This window comes from Oncorhynchus nerka, linkage group LG24 (genome assembly GCF_034236695.1).
Source record: "Oncorhynchus nerka isolate Pitt River linkage group LG24, Oner_Uvic_2.0, whole genome shotgun sequence".
Lineage (NCBI taxonomy): Eukaryota > Metazoa > Chordata > Actinopteri > Salmoniformes > Salmonidae > Oncorhynchus > Oncorhynchus nerka.
The window spans coordinates 21814327-21836288 of NC_088419.1; the positions used below are offsets into that span (position 1 = coordinate 21814327).

At 41.4% G+C, this 21962-nt stretch overlaps 1 protein-coding gene across 3 annotated transcripts in view; it reads right to left on the reverse strand.

Moving 5' to 3' along the window:
- Nucleotides 1–817: 817 nt before the first annotated feature.
- Nucleotides 818–21962, reverse strand: part of LOC115107662 (ephrin type-A receptor 7-like) — a 76761-nt gene continuing 55616 nt past the window's right edge. The window contains exons 6-17 of one of the 3 annotated variants that reach the window (XM_029631159.2): nt 18438–18562; nt 17162–17330; nt 16412–16523; nt 15479–15534; nt 11674–11787; nt 11046–11231; nt 9430–9491; nt 9047–9256; nt 8588–8737; nt 6395–6588; nt 4866–5021; nt 818–4587 (exon numbers count right to left, since the gene is read on the reverse strand). In XM_029631159.2, coding sequence (XP_029487019.1) covers nt 4473–4587; nt 4866–5021; nt 6395–6588; nt 8588–8737; nt 9047–9256; nt 9430–9491; nt 11046–11231; nt 11674–11787; nt 15479–15534; nt 16412–16523; nt 17162–17330; nt 18438–18562 — 1649 coding nt within the window. In that variant the 3' untranslated portion in view covers nt 818–4472. Of the gene's footprint in view, nt 4588–4865; nt 5022–6394; nt 6589–8587; nt 8738–9046; nt 9257–9429; nt 9492–11045; nt 11232–11673; nt 11800–15478; nt 15535–16375; nt 16524–17161; nt 17331–18437; nt 18563–21962 lie in introns of all 3 variants that reach the window. The other 2 variants (XM_029631157.2, XM_065008713.1) reach the window with 2 other exon arrangements.

Genomic DNA, 21962 nt, shown 5'->3' on the forward strand with positions numbered 1-21962 from the left:
AAACATTTCTGCGTCCATGTCAGATGGCAGGACGATAAGCAGGCTGTAGTGTACTGTAGGGATTAGTGGTGACAGAGGAGTAGCCATAGAGCCTCTCCTACTCACCCAAAAATGCATGGATGGGGGCCAAACTCCCCTAGAAATATACACTATGGATGCATCCCAAATTGCACCCTATTCCCTATATAGTACACGACTTTTGACCAGAGCCCTATGGGCACAGGTCGAAAGTAGTGCACTATAAAGGGAATAAGGTGCTATTTGGGGTGCAACCCTTAATAATGATTGCAGTCCATCAGCCCGTGGGACGAGATGTTGATACCATTCCAACTTAATAAAATAAATATTAGAATAACAGGAGATATAATCCTTATAAATCGATTAAGATTCCTTTGTATAAAATCCCTCAGGATGGAGCTTAATTAGATGTTTTGTGCAATATTGGAGGTTTAGTAATGTCTTCTTAATGACAACATCCCAGCTATTGTTCTTCATATAGACTGTACCCTCCCATGTCACTCAGTCACACACACACACACACACACACACACACACACACACACACACACACACAATCACAAAAACACAAACAGTCATGTATCACATTTGTTTAGATTGAATCAAAACTACTTCAATTGTATTCTTACTTTAACTTTCAAAGAACACGGATTAATGATTTACAAAATGGTGTGTGTGTTGATGAATATATTAAACTCTTTGAAACTGTTTAAAAGCAAAGGTTGTACCACGGTTACATGGAAATCCTTTATAATAGTAGCTATTTATGATGGAAAAGAATCCAATGAGAAACAAAAGATTTCTATAGAGATTGTATTATATTTCCAAAAATATATGTACAGTCTATTACAAAGGTTACAAAGCAAAAAAGAAATGTCCTATGTAACAGGAAATTGTCTAAGAAGTAATGATTTTAAAGTTCTGCTGTTTGGGGAAAATACTCTTGACCGATGAATACTCAATACTCTCATCACAGAAAAAAATAAATAATACATTGACAATTCATATAACTGTACATTAAACTAAAAGAGAAAATAAAAACAAAATACAATTCTAGATGGAAAACCTGTCTTTGGTCCTAAATGAGAAAGTATGTACAACTGAAATCTTCTGGGTGACAATAATCATCTGCAAGTGAGATAGAAAAATATAGTGCATTTTCAATGTATTCAGAGCTCACTACAGAGTAATATGTGTAAAAAGACAACTATATAAATAAAAATGTACAGGTTTTACAATTAGAACATATACAAAGTTCCCCTCGGACCTCAGATCTTTCTGACACAATCAACAGTGCTGAACTCTTTGGAATCATCCAACACCTATGCATTGCAAAGGCGTGTCCACAATTTCCAACAGTTTGTCCAAAAGGTTTGAAAATAATAACCATTCTACTTTGTATTTAAAATGTGTTCTCATTCCTGAATCCAATCAACTCACCACACAAACTGCATTCAGCTTTGTTGAAAAAGAACAACATCCCCATATATTCACTTGAACATCCTCAACAAGAAAACAGGTAAGAAACAAAGTAAAAGCGGAGAGGAACCATGAGGATGGAAGGTTGTGAAGGCCTGTGAAGGTTACACATTATTTATATGGCAGATCGATTGTATCCAGGTCTTCATCTCAATTTGGCTCAAAATTGCTGTCTCTACAGGACCCCAGACTTAGAGAGAGAGGGAGGAGGGGGAGTGGGGGCCTCCAGCTCCGGGGTGTGAAGGTCCCTAGGGGCCCGCTGTTGGAGATCAGAGCAGGGGAGAGTAGAGAGAGAGAGAGAGAGAGAGAGAGAGAAAGAGGGAGCCTGCTTGCCTTCCTGTGAACTGGGGAGTTTTGTGCTGACTGAATGACTTTACGCTGGTATTCAATTCAAAGGGCTGGCATGTTCCCAATTGCTGAGCTTTGCTGTATGGATAAAGAATGGGTCTGTCTGTGACATGGGGCCCAGAGCGGGCTGGGCATGGTCTGATTCCCTGGGTACCCCCCCACAGGTGTGAGTCCCTTTGGACCGAGCACAATGGAAATTAATCTAGGAAAAAATAGACAAAGTCACTAATGGCTTTACAAAAACTAAGCTTGCAGCCATAGTCCATGATAGTGTTTCAAGGTTGGTTTTCTGAAAATAAATTAAGTAAATCATTGGGAAAAGCTGCAGCTTTGAAAATCTGAATCTATAATCAGTCCATAAAGACAGCCTTGGATATAAATGCAATTGGAAATACCTATATTTTCTTTACTTTAAATGACAAAGAAATGAGTGAATCGACCATCAGAGTGCTGGAGACATATTCAACGTGATAACATTCATTTTGTTGTAGAAAGAGAAGACTGCGATGGCACCATTAGGTTGGCTCTTTAGCACATCTTTGCAGAGCCCATTCCTTATCTCTGTGCCGTGATTAACATGCAAAGGGCCAGGTAAGTTAAGGAAAAAAGCCTAGAAAACACTTTTATGCATGTTACATCACCCTGTTTGCCTGGAAAGGTTTGAGCAGAGACACATTAATAAACATGTGGCTGGGACGCTATGTGATTTTCAGAGTATGAGCATCATAATAAGGACTATTAGGATTTTCAATATATTATGATAATATTAGTTAGTGTAGTTAGTGTACCTCACACCGAACTGAACGCCTGCAAATGCAGTGTGCTGCAATGGAAAAGATGATGTCATGACTAATATGTACGACTCTCCGCTGGTTGAATGTCATTTCACTCCACTGTAACAGCCATATATTCCAAACATGCTCATACTCTGTGACATTGTTATTAAGTCATTAGCATGCCACGGTATACCATTTCGTAAGTGGCATTACTTTTTCATTATTTGATAACTCGGTATTGTACTGTACCAATCTATCGTCCCAGCCCTATAATCCAGGTCATCTTCAACTGGAAAAAGGTCAATACATATTCCTTTTTCCTGTTGGTGACAGAACATTTCCAAATAATTTTCCCAGCACAACTGATATTTGTGTAAAACCCAGCACCTTAAAATCTCAGAGGACCATTTCCACCTGGGCTAATTATTGCTCTGTTCAATATTCTACCCTACACTGACTGCGTTAACCATCACTGTGCATGCACTTGATTTGATCTATTCAAGTTCAGGATGACAGGAACTTGTCCATTCAACCCTACAAAAGACTGTCTCAGTGAATCGCAAAAAAACTTGCCATAGAAGTGCCGAAAAATAATGGGAATACATTCGTTTTAAGGGACAATTACTTGTAGAACGAACATACACAGCCTTTCATAGATTCACCCTTGACAACTGTTTTCACCAAAATAGGAAAGAAATATAATTTGCTGCAACAACAAAAAATATGCTTGTTTAGGCATTTCAAACCCTTTGCGGTGGATCAAGTCTCTTTAAGTTTCAATACAATATATAGTTGTTTTAGTGCTGTCTGCGGAAACGTTCAAATAAATAATTCAACAACAAAACATTTCAGATTGAAAGTATATTGGACAATAAGGTCAAATAATTCATGTGGTAAACATAAACATTGCCAATTTGATGCTTGATATTAGATATAAAAGTTGTGATCAATCTGAAATCGAATTGCCTTGTTGGTGTCATACTGTTTCACAATTCCTACATTGAAATTTGAAATGTTTTCATTATACAACGAGAGCATCTGTCTTCAGAAAAATTCATACAACAAGCCACTCTTACAAGCTTGAAAAAACCAAGTGAATACTACTATCCTTGAAGTCACTGATCTGAGGTGCAGGATGCCATTTCCACTTCAGAAACATCAGGGAGAAAAAACACAACTCACTGCAAACAGTTAAAACAGGCAGTAGTGTCTCAAGACAAACTGGTCGAGATCATCTCCACCAAAATGTTCAGACACCATATTCATCCTCCCTGTCCTTTTGATGGGAACGTTTACCCTGTTGTCAAGTCCAAAAAAAAAAGGAAGAAAAAATTGTAACGCGAAAGAAAGATGTTAGATTACTTTACGTACCAGACCATATCACTGTGCCTTCTGAAACTAACAAAATTAACAAACTAGAATAAAAAATATATTTTTTAAACACTGCAAGGGAAAAAAGTTTCGGGGGATTTCTTTTCTTTTTTAAGTGAAATCCATTTTCATGGTGCCCTCCCCCCCAAAATTCATACGGTTAAAAGAACAAGGTAATATGGATAAAACTCCTTTTCCAAAGCTCCATCTCTATTTGTGGTTGAGTTTCTCAGAGCGGCATCATGTCCAGGGAGTATTCTCTCAATCTCTCCTTGGTACCCATTCTAAAGAGGGGTTAAATCCTTTGCCAAGGAACAAAGGAATGATTTTAATTCCGATAACATCCGGAAAAACAGAGTCAGACACAGGAGACGACGTCACGTCACATGATTTGTTATGATTATCCTGGGAAGTTCTGCCCTAGCGCTGCTCTATATAGCTCTTTGCCCCCCTGTCCACAGGGGGCACTGTAGTCTATCATCACACCTGGATGCCCGTGCCGTGGAGATTTAGCATCTGGGCTCTCATAGTCTGTATGTTGCTCATGATCTTCTTCTGATGTCCCACTAAAGTGATCCCCAAGCTCATCACATCCCTGCAAGACAAGACAACCAATCATAAATCACAGCACTGTACCACAAAGATGTTCAAAACGTCTCATGATTTATAGCACTAGGTATTTCATTAAAGGAGAAATGGAGGATAAAAAAATTACATGTAAAACTCGACAGGCTTGTTCATGAATCAAAATGATGAAATCTAAATTCAGTTCGGGCATATCCAAGGATTTTGAATGAGAAAATAATTATAAAATAACTCTCCAGAACTGGCTATGGTGGCTTTGGCATCCACAAGTGTTTTAAAGTTCATTACTCGATTGACATCCTGGCCACAGATTCCAGTGAGCTGTAGCCTTCGGCGGTGAAGTTGTCTTTGTATCTCTCCATCTTGATGGCCTCCAGCCACTCCCCCACCGAGCGGAACGTCGTGAAGTCTGGTGTGCTCTGATCTAACAGGGGACTAATCGGTCTGTGGGATGAGCAAGACAAAGACATTAACATCTTATGCAAAAACATTCCCACAGAAAATACAAATTCAGCTGGAAACAAAACACAAAGACAGCCAAAGACATCCCGGGGTGCAGTAAATTGCAGGTGAAAAATAAATTAACACATTTTTTACACTTTAATATCAAATTTAAAAGTGACTATGCCATCTGATCCTCTTTTTCAGGCAAATATGTGTGCTAAGTAACTATCAAAAACCCTCAACATCAGTTGATGTTCAAACTCAAACCTCCACAATGGCCCCCAGAAATGGAAGAGTTTTTTTTACATTTTCAGGGGGGTTACGTTCTCAATCTCACCCAGAGAGATTGTGTTCAGACTGTAAATATAATTAATTTGACAAATGTCACAGTGGGGTCCAGAGTTCCCACAGCACCTGAAAGTCCCAGGAACTCATTACAGCGATTGATTTAAAAGCCCTGCTATTGACCATAAAGCCATGGAAGCTGCTTTGGCTTATTGATTCTCAGGGATTTATCTTTCATCTGTGAACTCCTATGGATAAATCAACCATTGGATGCTCTGAATTGTCCACTAATGTAGTTCCATAGGAATGAAATATGAAGAAACAATACATACTTCCAGAGTCTTAAACAGATGGCGGATCTTAATTTGATCACTCTTTTGTTGCTGAGAATTTTCCTGCTCGGCAGGAAATCTAGATGAGCTTCGTGATTGACATAAATTCACTGAAAACGCACAGTTATATAAACAATATAGCACTCATCATGTAGCCTACTTTTGGCTGGCAAAAATTGTAGTATACTTTTAAAGCTCCCAATACACCTCTTTATTGACAACGTTTCCAGCCTAAGCACCAATTAAGTAAGCAACATTGTGAACTAAACACAGGATTATTTTGCTGTGGCAATCTCCCATCCCATTCCAGAATCTCCCATAAGTGTTCAATTGGTTGAGAGCTGGTGACTGAGACAGGCATGGCATGCGGTTTACATCGTTTTCAAGCTCATCAAACCATTCAGTAACCACTCATGCCCTGTGGATGGGGGCATTGTCATCCTATGGGGGCATAGCAATGGTAGCCAAAATAATGTCTTGCCCAGCATTTTTATACATGACCCTAGGCATGGGATGGGATGGGATGTTAATTGCTTAATAAACTAAGGAATCACACCTGTATGGAAGCACAGATACTTTGTATCTCTCATTTACTCAAGTGTTTCTATTATTTTGGCAGTTATCTGTAGGTCAAATTAAGATTCTACATCTGTAGCAAACATGGTCAAATCTAATGAATGAAGCTGAAAATTCAATTTATTTCATTAGAGTTTTGTAGTGCTCAGTCATAGGGTTAATGAGACAAGCTTTCCTTACCTTGTGCATGTTCCCAAAGGGGTTTTTAAGGTATTGGGATTGCGAATCATCTTATCAAGGATGCCAACTATTTGATCAAATTTGGGTCGATCAGCCCTGTCTTTCTGCCAGCAGTCCAGCATTAGCTGGTGCAGGCCTGGAGGGCAGTCCATGGGAGCAGGGAGGCGGTACCCCTCCTCTATTGCCTTTATCACCTGGGAAAACCGAAACACAGGAGAGTCATTACCACCACATAAACACAAGTCACCACTTCCTACAGTTCATTACCATTTCATCCTCTAATCAAGATAAACAGGAAGTGTCAGTACATAAGTCTTTTGTGGTTCCCTATATACAGACGTGGTACATCGAGGGGAAACAAGCCAAACCGGATGTTCATCACTCAGTGTCAGCATGTAAAGATGATGGTGAGACACAAGGACACAGAGTAGCAGGACCCAAATGAGGAGCTATTGAGAGTAGCAATAGTATGTCCCTGTATGGCACTGAGATTAGTCACTGGAAGAGCTGCTCCTGTCTGTTATAAAGAACCAATAGACATGATAGCCAACAGTGGCACTTTTTTCCTTTAGATGCATCATTTATACTGTTTGTCTCATCAATAGGGGGGCATCTACATATTCTTAAAGCTACATCTATTCTCACTGTGTCAATAGTTCAAAACCAAGTCCATTGAAAGTCTATGGCGTGAGAACATTTAACATTAGGGGCAATGGGAAACTTTGATTTGAGACTCAACAGTCTCTTCCTCTATTCTAGGATTTATTTTCTGCAAATATTAATCTGTTATTCCTGCCAGGGCTATTCAAACAAAACTGAACTACGGAAGGAAAAGTGTCGAAACACTGAAACTGTTGAGGAAATGTAAATATTTCTCTTTGTGTATCCCAGAGGAGCTGTTTGCCAACATCTTGACAGAGGAACTGAAATCCCTGACATTGATGCCTGTCAAGCACTAAAATGGCTAATCATGTTTAGTATTTCTACCAGCTGATTGTTCAACTCCATTAGGAGGAGTTGAGAGTAATATAATCCTTTGTAGTTTTTTCTGCTGAGGAGAAGAATGTTTGTCCTACTGGATTATATCATCTTTAATTTTGCCAAGGGAGACAACTAACACTGGAGCATCTCCCAGACTAGTATTTGCAAACATTGGTGGATTTTGGGCTCCTGAGTGGCGCAGCAGTCTAAGGCACTGCATCTCAGTGCTAGATGCGTCACTAGAGACCCTGGTTTGATCCCAGGCTGTATCACAACCGGCCGTGATCGGGAGTCCCATAGGGCGGCTCACATTTGGCCCAGCATCGTCGGGGATAGGGAAGGGCCGGGCCGGGGTAGGCTGTCATTGTAAAATCATGATTTGTTCTTAGCCTAGTTAAATAAAGGTTCAATAAAAAATTGTAAAATGTTACTACTTATAGATGTAGTATCTTAATTTGATCACTCTCATTCATTCCTGAGAATGTTCCTGTTCCTGTAAACTTGTAGTGTATTCTAAGTTTAAAATGGCTTCTAAAGTTTATTTCCACCTTAAAATATCAGACTTGTTTTGCCCTAACAAAAAATGTATCAACCCCTACAAAAAATATCCATTAATTCTAATCCACATAATAATTCACATTTTCAGTTGCTACAAAATTAGATTAAATTAAGATCCTACATCTGTAAGTATCATCGTTACTGGTGTTTGAATTGGCGGCCGAACTCCTCTAAAGCCACTTTTCCGATCAGCATGATGAACAGCTATGCAATGTTCATCTGTTCCAATTTAGCTGAAACAAAGCAATGACTGCAGTTCAAACTAAAGGCTCTACATGACTAAGTAAATAGCTCTGGAATTATTGAACTCAGCTAATGGCAAATTTGGTTTTCATTATCCTAACTCATTATAAAGGTTAAAAGCCGTTTTGAAGTCAGAAAATGATTTGTATGCTGGGTAGCTACTCTTTTTCTTTATATTATCATATATACATTTTATGAATATCAATCTCTGATTAAAACAGAATCAATTAAAACCTAACAATCCACCTCATTTAACTCTGAATAGTAATTGTGGCCCATGTTTAAATCATTAATAAGAATTGTGTTAATTCTGTTAACCCCTGGGCAATATGGTAGCTAGTCCCTGAGCTACATGTGAAAGCTGACATGACATTTGGTGTATAATTGACTTTATGTAAGAGAGCAACTCACATCTTGATTGGACATGTCCCAGTAAGGCCGTTCCCCATAGGACATGACTTCCCACATGACAATGCCATAACTCCACACATCACTAGCGGAAGTGAATTTACGGTACTGGATGGCTTCCATTGCTGTCCATCGGACAGGTATCTTTCCACCCTGTTCAGTAAAATGCAGGTCAATGGCTGGAGTAAAGATCACATTCATTATATCCTGCATCTTAAAACATCAATTCAAATAGAGTTATAACTCTGCACACAGGGTCAGCAAAACTTGAAAACCTTCAAAGCAAAAACTCTACCACATAGACTGGATGCTTTGCATATTGAATAGCTAGCTAGCACAGGCATGCATCCATATTTCATACTACATTTTCATGCATTGGCTGTTGGCTGGATTTGAGTATTCAGAGAGAGCGCAAGGTGTCTAGGAAGGTAAAGTAATACGGGGCTGGCTTAATTGACTCACCGTTGTTGTGTAGACAGCCTCGGGATCATCGTCGATCACTCTTGACAGGCCGAAGTCAGATACTTTACATACGAGATTGCTGTTGACAAGGATGTTTCGTGCAGCCAGATCTCGATGGACATATCCCATGTCGGAGAGATATCTCATCCCCGCTGCTATGCCCCGCAGCATCCCCACTAACTGGATCACTGTGAACTGACCATCGTGTTTCTGTACACAACAGAAGACAACCGTCAGCTAATCAAGATCCAGTGAGATCCAGGTCACAAAGCTATTGCGGTGCTTTTATTCATAGAATAAGAAGCTCTTATTGGGAACATATTGTATTATACATGTATAACTGGTAAGGGATTTGCCATTTGAATGCATTGAAAGGTTCTCACCCTGAGGAAAGCATCTAATGAGCCGTTTTCCATATATTCAATCACAATCATCACCGGTTTTCCTGAAAACAAAGGTGACACTTTCCGTTAATTGACTTATAAATATGGCTTGCAAGTGTTTATTAATGACGGCCTGCTAAAAATACATTTCCGCCTCAGTGTTATTTTGAGCCGTTTGTTTGTAATTAAGTGTTAACATCTGCCCCTTATATTAGGCTGTCTAAATTAGAAAAAATAAAACAGGGAGCAAGGCTAATTCAATCAGATACTTCTCAATGCCATTCCTCTTGACTGCAGCACTTTCACATTGTACAGCTAGCAAAATATATTGTAAAATGTTCCTCTCATGTCTTCTTCTCGCAGTTGGTCTGGCAACTTAACCTTTTCACACATTCACGTGATTCACTAAATGTACAAAACATTAGGAAAACCTTCCTAATATGTGAGTTGCACTCCCTTTCACCCCCAGAACAGCCTCAATTAGTCGGGGCATGGACACTACAAGGTGTTGTTAGCAATTGATGTTATTCTTCAATAACACAAACTCCAAAGCAAATCAGGTGGAGAAAAATAGGTTTATTTGAGGACAAATCAAGATGTTATGCTGGGAGGTAGATGTTTAGTCTCCCCTGTCCTCAGCTTTTCTCCACCGAACAAAGGAACAGGATGCCATTTATAACCCCCCACCCTAGCCTGGGGTTGACCAATCAGAAAGTCCTTGCAGTACGACTGGGCCAATGGCCAAATAACAAGTATCCTGCTCCCGACTCAATGTACAGAACGTAGCACACGTAGCAAACGTAGCTCCGAGTTCAGGACTGACATTCCACAGATTCTAAACAGCTGTTGAACTGAAGACCAACTATTTACATCAACAATTCCCTATTGAACATTAGTACTATATTTAGTTTATTACTCTCGTCCTCTCATCCTCTAGGTTGTGTATTTATCTTCAAAATATTCGTATAGTGTCGAAAGCGTTCTACAGGGATGCTGGCCAATGTAGACTAATGCTTCCCACAGTTGTGGCAAGTTGGCAGGATGTCCTTTTGGTGGTGGACCATTCTTGATACACACGGGAAACTGTGGAGTGTGAAAAACCCAGCAGGCTTGCAGTTGTTGACACAAGCCCGTGCGCCTGGCACCTACTACCATAACCCGTTCAAAGGCACTAAAATGTTTTTGTCTTTCTCATTCACCCTCTGATTGGCACACACACAATCCATGTCTCAATTGTCTCAAGGCTTAAAAATCCTTATTTAAACTATCTTCTCCCCTTCATCTATACTGATTGAATTGGATTTAACAGGTGACATCAATAAGGGATCATAGGTTTCACCTGGACAGTCTATGTCATGGAAAGAGCAGGTGTTCCTAATGTTTTGTACATTCCGTTTATAATGACTGTAGCAATTTAACACTTGAAATGCAAGCTAAAAACAAGAAATATTTTATGTGGCCTTAAAGCATGCTTTTTGAGTGCATTTGCTGGAATTCCTTGCTAGAGCTTTAGTCATGTGTGTGCGTGTGCGTGTGTGTATGCGTGTGTGGGTGTGTGTGCGTGTGTGTGTGTGTGTGTGTGTGCGAGTGTGCGTGTAAAAGAATGCAGTCCTTACCTCTGGTCACCACTCCCTCCAGATGGACAACATTGGGATGGTCAAACTGGCCCATAATGCTGGCCTCACAAAGGAAGTCTCTCCTCTGTTTCTCAGAGTAGCCCACCTTCAAGGTTTTAATGGCCACTGACGTGTCCCGTTTCCCTGGGAGCTTCATCCGTCCACTACACACCTCCCCAAACTCTCCTGTGAGACAGACAGAGACATAACCTGTCATGACCCTTAAGAAAAACTAGCATTTCATGTTTTGACAAAGCGCTTAGTGTGTTTTCAGACAAAACAGCTGCGCTGCAGGACAAAACAAATTGGAGTAGGACATCTTGTTCTGCTCTGGGGAGTGTAGCAGAGACACATAATAAGACAAGCTGTGGATATATAAATACTCTCATTGACTGCATCTCTAAAACTATTGTGGCAGCAATTTATCAGCTGCGAGCTGCTTTGCTATTGTCTTGCCTTTTACAAAGTAGCAGGGCCACACATTAATTGCAATGAACTTTTCCCCACTATCAATATACGGTGAGGATAAACCGTGTCCCCATTCAAGGTGTAAATATGTGGTTGTCATTATGATGTATGAGTATACGTGACTAAACAGAGAGAGCTAGGAGACACCAGCCAGACTCACCTGCTCCAATAACTCGCTCAATCTTAATGCAGGACGCGTCCAGCTCCTTGGCAAATTGATGGACAGCCCTGTTCGGGTCTTCGTAGGTTTCAGGGTCAATGTATGTTTTGGTGCCTGGAAATTTAACTGTAGAAAGGTAAGGGGATTACTGTTACGATTAAATATGCATACAGAGCACCAGGCTGGCCGGGCGCTTGACAGGCACACCATTACCAAGGGCAACCATTCAGAAGGAATTGCTAAACAGCCAGCTGATGGAAAGCATCCATGTCAAAAGGTCTTTCTACAAACACCCTAAACCAGACATTTATTATTTTATGTTTCTCCTTTTTTATTTTCCTCCAATAGAAATGAAAACGTTATGATATTTTCTTCCTAACCTCCTCACAAAGGAGCAACAAGGATTTCAGCAGCCTAGAATGGGATTTGCTGCGAAAGTTGTCTGCTATACTGAGCAGGGTTTTGAGTTAGCTAAGTCTGTCAAGCTCTGCCAGTGAATTTAAAAGTCTGGTAAGGCAATCCCTCATATACTGTAATACGAGTCATAGGAAGACAGTTATTTTCTTATGGTCTGTGACTTGATAACCTTCTGGATTTTGCTACCCAGATAATGGTGACTTTAGTTCTATCACAACTAGTACAATATTACGATTATAACACAATGATACTGGAAAGGTTCATACATATTCATGCGCACATAGAGATGTATGATCTTAATTTGATCACCTACAATTTGCTGAGAAACAGAAATGTGTATTCAAATTTTAAAAAGGATTCTAAAGTTTGTAATTTCAACTTTGAAATGTCAGACTTGACGCCCTAACGAAAAATGTGGATTATAAATAATTCCATTAATTATAATCCACATAATAATAGATCATTTCTGTTGCTGAAGGATTATTTTCCTGCTGTAGCTCAAATTAAGATCCTACATCTGTAGGGTAAAAAAAAGCCACTGCCTGAGAAAGAAGCTGTGTAGTTCTTCCCATGTATATAACACCACACTAATAAATTACAGGGTTATAGTACATGACTGTGTTCCACTGACCTAATTTGTTCATATCAAATTATACCTAATTATAACATAACCTGCCAACTTCAATACCACAAGCTATTTAATGAGATGCACATAGTGGAAGAGTGACACACAGCGAAAACACAGTACAGACAGAAACAAGGAAAACAGACACTCCAAACACCATCATTAAATGACTAATCAGCTCCAGGCTCAATAATGACAAACATAAATTTTACAATATCCTCTGCATACATCCTGGAAAGCCATGTTGGCCTATCCAGTAACATAAACACAAACACAGTGTGTTCCAGCGAGGAGCTCCAGCGATGGCAGCTGATATTTCCCTCCAATCCATCCTATAATTGCTTTGTCCATCCAAGCTGTCACTGGATCTGATAGGGAGACATCTTACCACGACTTCCGGGCACTAGACAGAGGACAAATTGGGCCTACATGTTGAATTCACGCACTATCTGGCTTCTGTCACCCTGCCAGTCCCTCTATTAGGCCCAACAACACACAGCGGAGAGCTCTTGTTTGCATTTCCATCTCCCAGTGTTTTTAGCTGAAGGACCTGTGCCTTCCTGCAGCTTGATCTGTCAGGTACTTATCAGCCGAAGATTGCGAAATGCCAACACAGCCCTCTTTCTACCACTGTAGCCATGTGACACCTTGAACCTTTGTTTCACAATCAGCAGTTTGCCTACAGCAACAGATCATTTGGGCTTCGCTTGGGAAGATGTCTGTGGCTGCATCTCTAGGGGCATCGTTAGGATGGGGTAGTGTGTGTCCGTGTGTGTGTCCATGTGTGTGTATTGGTTAAAGGAGCCTAGAAGAGGAACCTTGGGATAGAGTAAATATGTGTGTACATCTCTACATCTCTACTCCGAGTACCACTAGGAGGTCGACAGCATCCTCCTATCCTACCAAAGTGGCTGAAAAGTTGGGCCTTTACATTTTTTATAAAGAATTTTCTCTTTCAGCTCTGCCCTGGATCACTGTCTCTGACAACTCTCATATTCATGTGTTTGCAGTTTGGAGCTTCGTGTCCTCTTCTCAATAGATGTATCTATCAAATACCAACCAGATGCTAGAGTTGAAGTCGGAAGTTTACATGCACTTAGGTTGGAGTCATTAAAACTTGTTTTTCAACCACTCCACAAATTTCTTGATTACAAACTATAGTTTTGGCAAGTCGGTTAGGACATCTACTTTTTCCAACAATTGTTGACAGACAGATTATTTCACTTATAATTCACTGTATCACAATTCCAGTGGGTCAGAAGTTTACATACACTAAGTTGACTGTGCTTTTAAACATCTTGTAAAATTCCAGAAAATTATGTCATGGATTTAGAAGCTTGAGTCAATTGGAGGTGTATTTCAGGGCCTACCTTCAAACACAGTGCCTCTTTGCTTGACATCATGGAAAAATCTAAAGAAATCAGCCAAGACCTCAGACCTCAGAGACCTCCACATGTCTGGTTCTTCCTTGGGAGCAATTTCCAAACACCTGAAGGTACCACATTCATCTGTACAAACAATAGTACGCAGGTATAAACACCATGGGACCACAAAGCCGCTATACCACTCAGGAAGGAGACGTGTTCTGTTTCCTAGAGATGAAAGTACTTTGGTGCGAAAAGTGCAAATCAATCCCAGAATAACAGCAAAGGACCTTGTGAAGATGCTGGAGGAAACAGGTACAAAAGTATCTATATCCACAGTAAATGAGTCCTATATCGACATAACCTGAAAGGCCGCTCAGCAAGGAAGAAGCTCCAAAACCGCCATAAAAAAGCCAGACTACGGTTTGCAACTGCACATGGGGACAAAGACCGTACTTTTTGGAGAAATGTCCTCTGGTCTGATGAAATAAAAATAGAAATGTTTGGCCATAATGACCATCGTTATGTTTGGAGGAAAAAGGGGGAGGCTTGCAAGCCGAAGAACACCATCCCAACTGTGAAGCACGGGGGTGGCAGCATCATGTTGTAGGGATGTTTTGCTGCAGGAGGGACTGGTGCACTTCACAAAATAGATGGCATCATGAGGAGGTAAATTATATGGATATATTAAAGCAACATCTCAAGACATCAGAAAGTTAAAGCTTGGTCACAAATGGGTCTTCCAAATGGACAACCCCAAGAATACTTCCAAAGTTGTGGCAAAATGGCTTAAGGACAACAAAGTCTTGGAGTGGCCATCACAAAGCCCTGACCTCAATCCCATAGAGAATGTGTGGGCAGAACTGAAAAAGTGTGTGCGAGCAAGGAGGCCTACAAACCTGACTCAGTTACACTAACTCTGTCAGGAGGAATGAGCAAAAATTCACCCAACTTATTGTGGGAAGGCTACCTGAAACGTTTGACTCAAGTTAAACAATTTAAAGGCAATGCTACCAAATACTTATTGAGTGTATGTAAACTTCTGACCCACTGGGAATGTGATGAAAGAAATAAAAGCTTAAATAAATAATTCTCTCTACTATTATCCAGACATTTCACATTCTTAAACTAAAGTGGTGATCCTAACTGACCTAAGACAGGGACTTTTTACGAGGATTAAATGTCAGTAATTGTGAAAAACTGAGTTTAAATGTACTTGGCTAAGTTGTATGTACATTTTCTGGAAGTCAGAAGTTTACATACACCTTAGCCAATTACTTTTAAACTCAGTTGGGGGCAATGTTGTTGGACCCACTTCCTGTGAGGCGACAGGCAGGAGCATGCTGTAAGTGAGATGTTTCAATGTGTGTGTGAGCTGATGAGGATAGAAGGGACTCACATTGAAAATACAGCTCCTCGTCTCCTTCCTGGTCTGCCTTGCTGTAGCCACAGTGCCTGACAGGGAGAGAGGCGGAGGAACACACAATCAATTGATCGGGCCGAGGCAGAAGACTGTCTGTTTTACTAGAATCTTAATGCAGCGCCACAATGCTGCAGGTACAGATACAGTTGAGAAGCATGGGGACACTGTTTGGCTGCTGATGTTGAACTAAAGTACCCACCTCTGGTATTCCATATACATACTCTGTAAAAGACTGTTTAGTAGTCCTTGTTATATGTGTAACATTGATGTATTGAATGCACCCTCGGGCAGATAATTCGTAGTACATGGTTGTTCTATAGCACTGTACAATATGGTTTGCCAACAAACTGAACTGATAATGGAGTGATGATTGACATGCAGGTTAATGTCAAATGGATATAGAAATAACATGTGTATGGCTCTACCCCCATGTAAGGCATGCTGTGATGAAATGCTATCCACATAGAAATGAAGGACCACTGGAGGAGAGCAGGGTGGTGACTGACACACAGGAGGGTTGATCTGGGAGGAGACGGCTACAGACATAAGTGTATTACTGTTTAACACCAATGATGTAATACACGTGCAGGCACACACACACACACACTCACACACACACACACGCACAAAGAGGAGACAAAAGCTTTCATTTTAGAGTACTTTTATCTCTATAATGGATCCATTACAAAAAAATAAACATGCAAAAAACCGAGTCAGTTGTTCTTCACAGTGTGAGGACTGGAAAATGATGCATCACAATCCATTAGCACAGCATGCCATAGACGATGGGTGCCTGTGGTGTGTGGTGGACTGACTCCACGGCTATGGAGGCCTGTGAGTGACAGAAAGGCTAACTGACAAGCAGAGACTCACAGCAGTGGAGAGTCAATGGGGCCCGCGAGAGCGTACCTTCTCCCAATGATGAAGCCAAACACCATGAAGACCAGGATGATGGTCCCCGCCACGGCCACCACCGCGATGATGATGACGGGGTTCTGCTCGCTGGAGACAATGGTGGATGCTTGGAGAGGGACACACATGCAAGCACACACACACAAACAAACACACACAGACAAAGGGCACACAGTGTGAACATTCAGCACATCAGGCATTGGAATCTGCAGGACATAATAGAACCAATGAGTAGCGAGCAGGGAGACTGATAACCCCCTTCTCACCCTTTACCACAGAGACACGGAAGGCTAGTTCTATTTCTGGGCCCTCTGCATGCACGCCTCCACTGTTTCAGAAAGTGGGCTTAACGGTCCCAGATGGTAATGCTGGTGCCCTTCATTTGAAACAATGACACATTCGGTTTGGATCGTCTCCCGTTCAGAGCCTATTATGCTGTTAGACTGTTTGCATTGACAAACCACCAATTGCTCAAAAGAATGGTGCTAAGGCACTTTAGACTGTCAGTGCACATGGTGTATGACTGGGAGAATTCATGCATTTTAAATCAAGTCACTTCAGTTGCTATATAAACACCAGCGAGAGAGGAGAGTAATGATTTCTGAGCCCTGGCACTTTAGTTGGGACCTACTGCTCCTTGTGGACGATACTCAACCATATTTCTAAATGGGATAAATGGAGCTATGAGATCAGTGGCATTTTGATGAAGGTCTACACACTCTGCCTGTGCATGTGTTCTGCTGGTACCTGAGGCCTCCTCCTTGGTAGTGATCTCCAGGCGGGGTCCGTAGGTGCCGTAGCCGGCCGTGGTGAAGGCTCGGATTTGAAACACGTAGGCTGTGCTGGGCTTCAGATTGTTCACTGTGGCTGACGTGGATCTGGACTTCACTGTGGAGTAGATACGATCCTTCTGGTCCTATAGAGAGGAACAAACCGGATTTGTGTTATAATCATCCTGTCAATTTGCAACCATAGACCGTAGACACCAGTATGTCTAGATGATGAATGAATTGACTCAATCTGAGACACCAAGATACAGCCAGAATGTGTCTGTAAATGTTTGAATGCCTCAGTTTGTCTGGTGTTTTTATATGATTTCAGAAGATGTATTAATGAACTATTTAACCCTATCTGGGGTTAAATAATTACTCTCTGTGTAGACTCTCTATCTCAAACCAATAGGAAGAAAAAAAGCTATGATGCCAGGCTCAGAATCCGTTTAGAATTTACAGACTGCGTGTACTCTGTCTTTTGTTGTTGATCTGTAAATGATTTGCTCTGCAAAAAACCCAAATGGAATGCCAAAGCCTGTTAGGAGTGAAGTCATGCTTGCTTCCAATTTTACAGCTGGGCAGACTATAGCTACAGTACGTGACACAGGAGACTGATTCCTGGCAGCCTGAGAGGCCATGGCCAACAGGGTCTGGAACATCAGGAGTCATGGAATCTAGCCCTTTGATTTGTTGTGTTAAACCCACTCTTCTCAACCTCCTCAACCCCATCGCTACCTTGCTCATCTGCTCAGACTTAGGACACGCGAGAGCTGAGGTTATATTATATATGAGGGGGTGAAGGGGGTGAAGGGGGGAAAGGAGAGAGGGAAGATACAGAAACAGATTGTTAATGATGGCAGAGTAGCATGATAAAGTGTGTGCTGCCTGGTATGTGTGTGTGGGTGGCTGTGAAGAACCAGGGACTGATTAAAATCTTATGAGCGTCTCATTCATTATTGCAATTATGGGACAAAGGATCTCCTCGCAGAATCCTGCCGATCCCACTCGCAACGGCATGCAGATAGAATGTGAAGTGAAGAGTAGGCAAAATGAAACTAAAAAGGAGAGGATAGAGATAGGGAGGGGGTGGGGATGGGGATGGGGGGGTGGGGTTTGGGAGAGCCAAAGTTGTCTGTGTTCAAAGCTGTAACACAATCACACACAGGTACATACACACGGACAGGCAACACACACGCTCTCTCTCTCTCTCTCGCTCTCTCTCTCTCTCTCTCTCTCTCAAACACACTCACTTTTTCATAGTACTTAATCTCATATTCAGTGATGACTCCGTTGGGCTGCTCAGGCTCCTGCCAGGAGAGCTGGACGCTTCGCTGCTGCACTCTCTCCCTGATGACCTCACTGACTTGGGAGGGAGCTGTTGGAACAAGACGTGTCAATAAGTGATGGGCAAACCCACTCTGCACACAGTCTTTTTAATCAACTTTTTATCCATGCAATTGGTTGCATGTTTAAATGTGTATTTCTTTCTCAAACTCATCAAACGCACGCACACAAACAAATACACACACACACACACACACACTCTATTCACACGGCTGCTCCTAAATATTTACACCTCTTAATTACAGTGCATACAGCGTAAGATAGCATTATCCCAGCCAGTGTAAAACTTCAACATGTGGCTTCTGAATACATGTGGTCCTTCATTGCTCAGTTGGTAGAGCATGGCACTTGTAACGCCACGGTAGTGGGTTTGATTCTCAGGACCACCCATATGTAAAATGTATGCATACATGATAGTAAGTGGCTTTGGATAAAAGCATCTACTGAATGGCATATATTATTATACTGAATATTACAATGAAGTAAAATAAATTCCAGTGAGATGGCGGTCGAACCGGCAGCACTTATTCTCCCTAATGACAGAGGCATTCAAAAATCCTTTTAGTGAAATGTACCTGTAACCTCGTGACACCTGGTTTGTAGCAGAGTAATTATCTGTTGCACTGAGCGTAAACTCTGAAAGTCAGTCTCTTTTTCCCCTTCTACAGCACAATTAAAGTGTCTTGTTACTGCACCGGGTGTGAAGAGCTGTGAAGTTAAGCTTGTAATTGTACATTGTAACAGTTCTGAATATTTAAATTCTCCCACATGTTTGAATATCCATTGTTAAGCAAGCAGAAGTACACATAGGCAGGTTTTTTTGTAGCAAAGATAATAAACTCAAGGTAATGAATTCAAATCTTTGTGCAGATGGGTCGTGCATTGCTCATTGCTGGTGTGAGCTGGAAGATGGACAGATTGGTGTATGATACTCTTACTTCCACACAGTCATGACTCAAGGCCAGTTAGGTTCTGAATGAAACAATGCTTTTATTTTCTCAGAATCACAAATTATGACACATAAGGTTTAACTCCAGAACTTCCACAGAAAATGGAAAATACTAATTGAACTTGAAGTTATGAATATACAGTAGAGTATATCCTTTCAGCTTTCAGCTTGCCCTCCCGGACCACCTGAAGGCACCACAGACTCTGGGCTTTCTGTTGATATCTGTGCTCCTTGGTGTCCTTGTCCCTGGTACTGTCAGCTGGGTTCTTAATGTCTAGCTGTCTTCACTTGTTTTCTCTTTATTTATTATTTTATGTACTTTGAGATTATTCTGTATAATGAAAAGCGTTTTATAAATGTAAGAAATAAATAAATAATTATTATCCTATATCCTATGAGAATGTCTATGAAATAAGCAGGCAAAGGGATTTCGCATAGGAAGGAGGAGGGGGAGCCCTGATTGTGTGGGAAGGAAGGTTGAAGTTGGAGCTCAGAGCGGATAAAGTGCTGATGTCTCTATGTGTCATGCTGTTTAGTGACCCAATGGAAGAGGGGCTCTCGGAGATGTTGGGCCCCAACAGGGCCTGACCCCAGATTTGTTTTAAGATGATCTCCCCGCTAATGACTGCTGCTGGATTTAAGCCTTGTTAGGGCTCATCTGCATTCCTGACAGTAACGCACACGACACCAGAGACCCTGTCACAAACTCCCTGTTTTGATATATCTCATATAATCCTAGCAATCCAACCAAAGCAAGGTAACAATATATATTTTTCATAATGGCCTCGCAGTTACTGGGACGATTAAGTTTCCACAACAAAAGGTTAGGCAGCCTAACTTGGGCCATCTTGGATGCCTGTTCTCTGCACCCTGCCCTGTGACTGGTCCTTTTATAAGTACAGACAACCGCCTTTCTCCTGATCGATGGATGTTCTGGTTTGAGTTTAGAACAGCCTCAAGACACCTCTAGCGTGGGTTTGTTTGGAAATTGAATTAAGATTTTGACTGTTGTGAGCCCCCCCCCCCCCTCTCGGGCCGCCAGTTGGGAAACCCTGCCCTATATAGTGCACTACTTTTGGGCACTTAAGGGCCCTGGTCAAAAGTAGTGCACTATGTAGGGAATAGGGTGCCATTTGGGACACATCCTCAGGCAGGCCTCATCATCAGATCCTCCCTCCGGCCCTGAGCCTTCTGCTAGGACTCTTGTCAGTCACCCAGCAGCCCATCCAAACTTCACTCCTCCACTTCACCCCTCCCTCCCTCCATCCCTCCCTCCCTCCCTAACTCAACCACAGGTGACACACATCTGCAATGTTTTGTTTTCACTAGGTACCATCATTAGATCAATGCACACCATGTGCAGATCTGTTCCACAGGAGAGAAAAAGTGAATTCTCCAATGATCATTTAAAAAAGGAAGAGGTAGCAGTGGCCTTGAAGCATCTCAAATGTTTGAGGGGTGAAAATGAGTGAGGGAGCTGGGTTGGTTATTAATACGGACAAGGCATGTTCCTTTAAACTGTTCTATTCCTCCCCTGTGGATTACTCAGGCAGCACCCTGTGACAACCATTAATGACGTACTAAACATTATAGAGACCAGAACCCAGACAGCCACAAGACTTTTAACAAACCCGAGGGGCTTAGTGTACCAGAACATTTATTAATTGTTATGCCCGTCTCAAAGTGACTGTTTGGGGGAAAGCGTTTGTGCAATCACTCAGTCTGCAATGTTAGAGAATGTATTAGTGACCCCCAACACCTCCCCCTGTAAAGCTAACTCATCCGGAAGCCCACTCTCTCTCATGCGCTGCATTTGAATACCTTTATGAATACATTACGCTGGAAGATTTTAATATCCGCTTCTCTTTCACTCAGCCGGTTGGTTCTGAGTAAGTCTACAGTGGCGGAAGTAGTGGCAGAGAAAATGTCAGTTCATTATAGAAACTCCTTTCTTTCTGCTCCTCTATAAACTACTCTGCTTTTAATTACCAAACTACTGAAGTCAAGCTCGAGTATCTGACGCCCACATTATTGACTGAGCGTACTCGATGACGTATACTATCTTAAAAGCCATGGTTACTTAACAGCATTTAAATAGAAAATGAGTGGGAGATTGCTGCATCTAACAGGCTCTGCACAGTAGACAGGAAATCTAATAATAACAAGGTAATTTCAACACTTTAAACACCTGCAGATAACATACATTGGGTTAGCCTATGATATAAATATTAGGCCAAGGAAACAGGTGTGATGTCACACAGACAGGAACCACCTCAGACATGTTTTACACACAGTACGTTGTTTTTGGTCTGTCCTCTAGATTTCATTCTGTCATGACCACAAGTTTGATATTTATGGCCCACTTAAGGATCTCAATTTTAATAGATTGGGAGCCTCTATGAAAACATCAAGATCGGCGACAGTATGGTCCCAGGGTTGACACTAATGAGCTATGACATAATCCCCAATACTTCCCATTTGA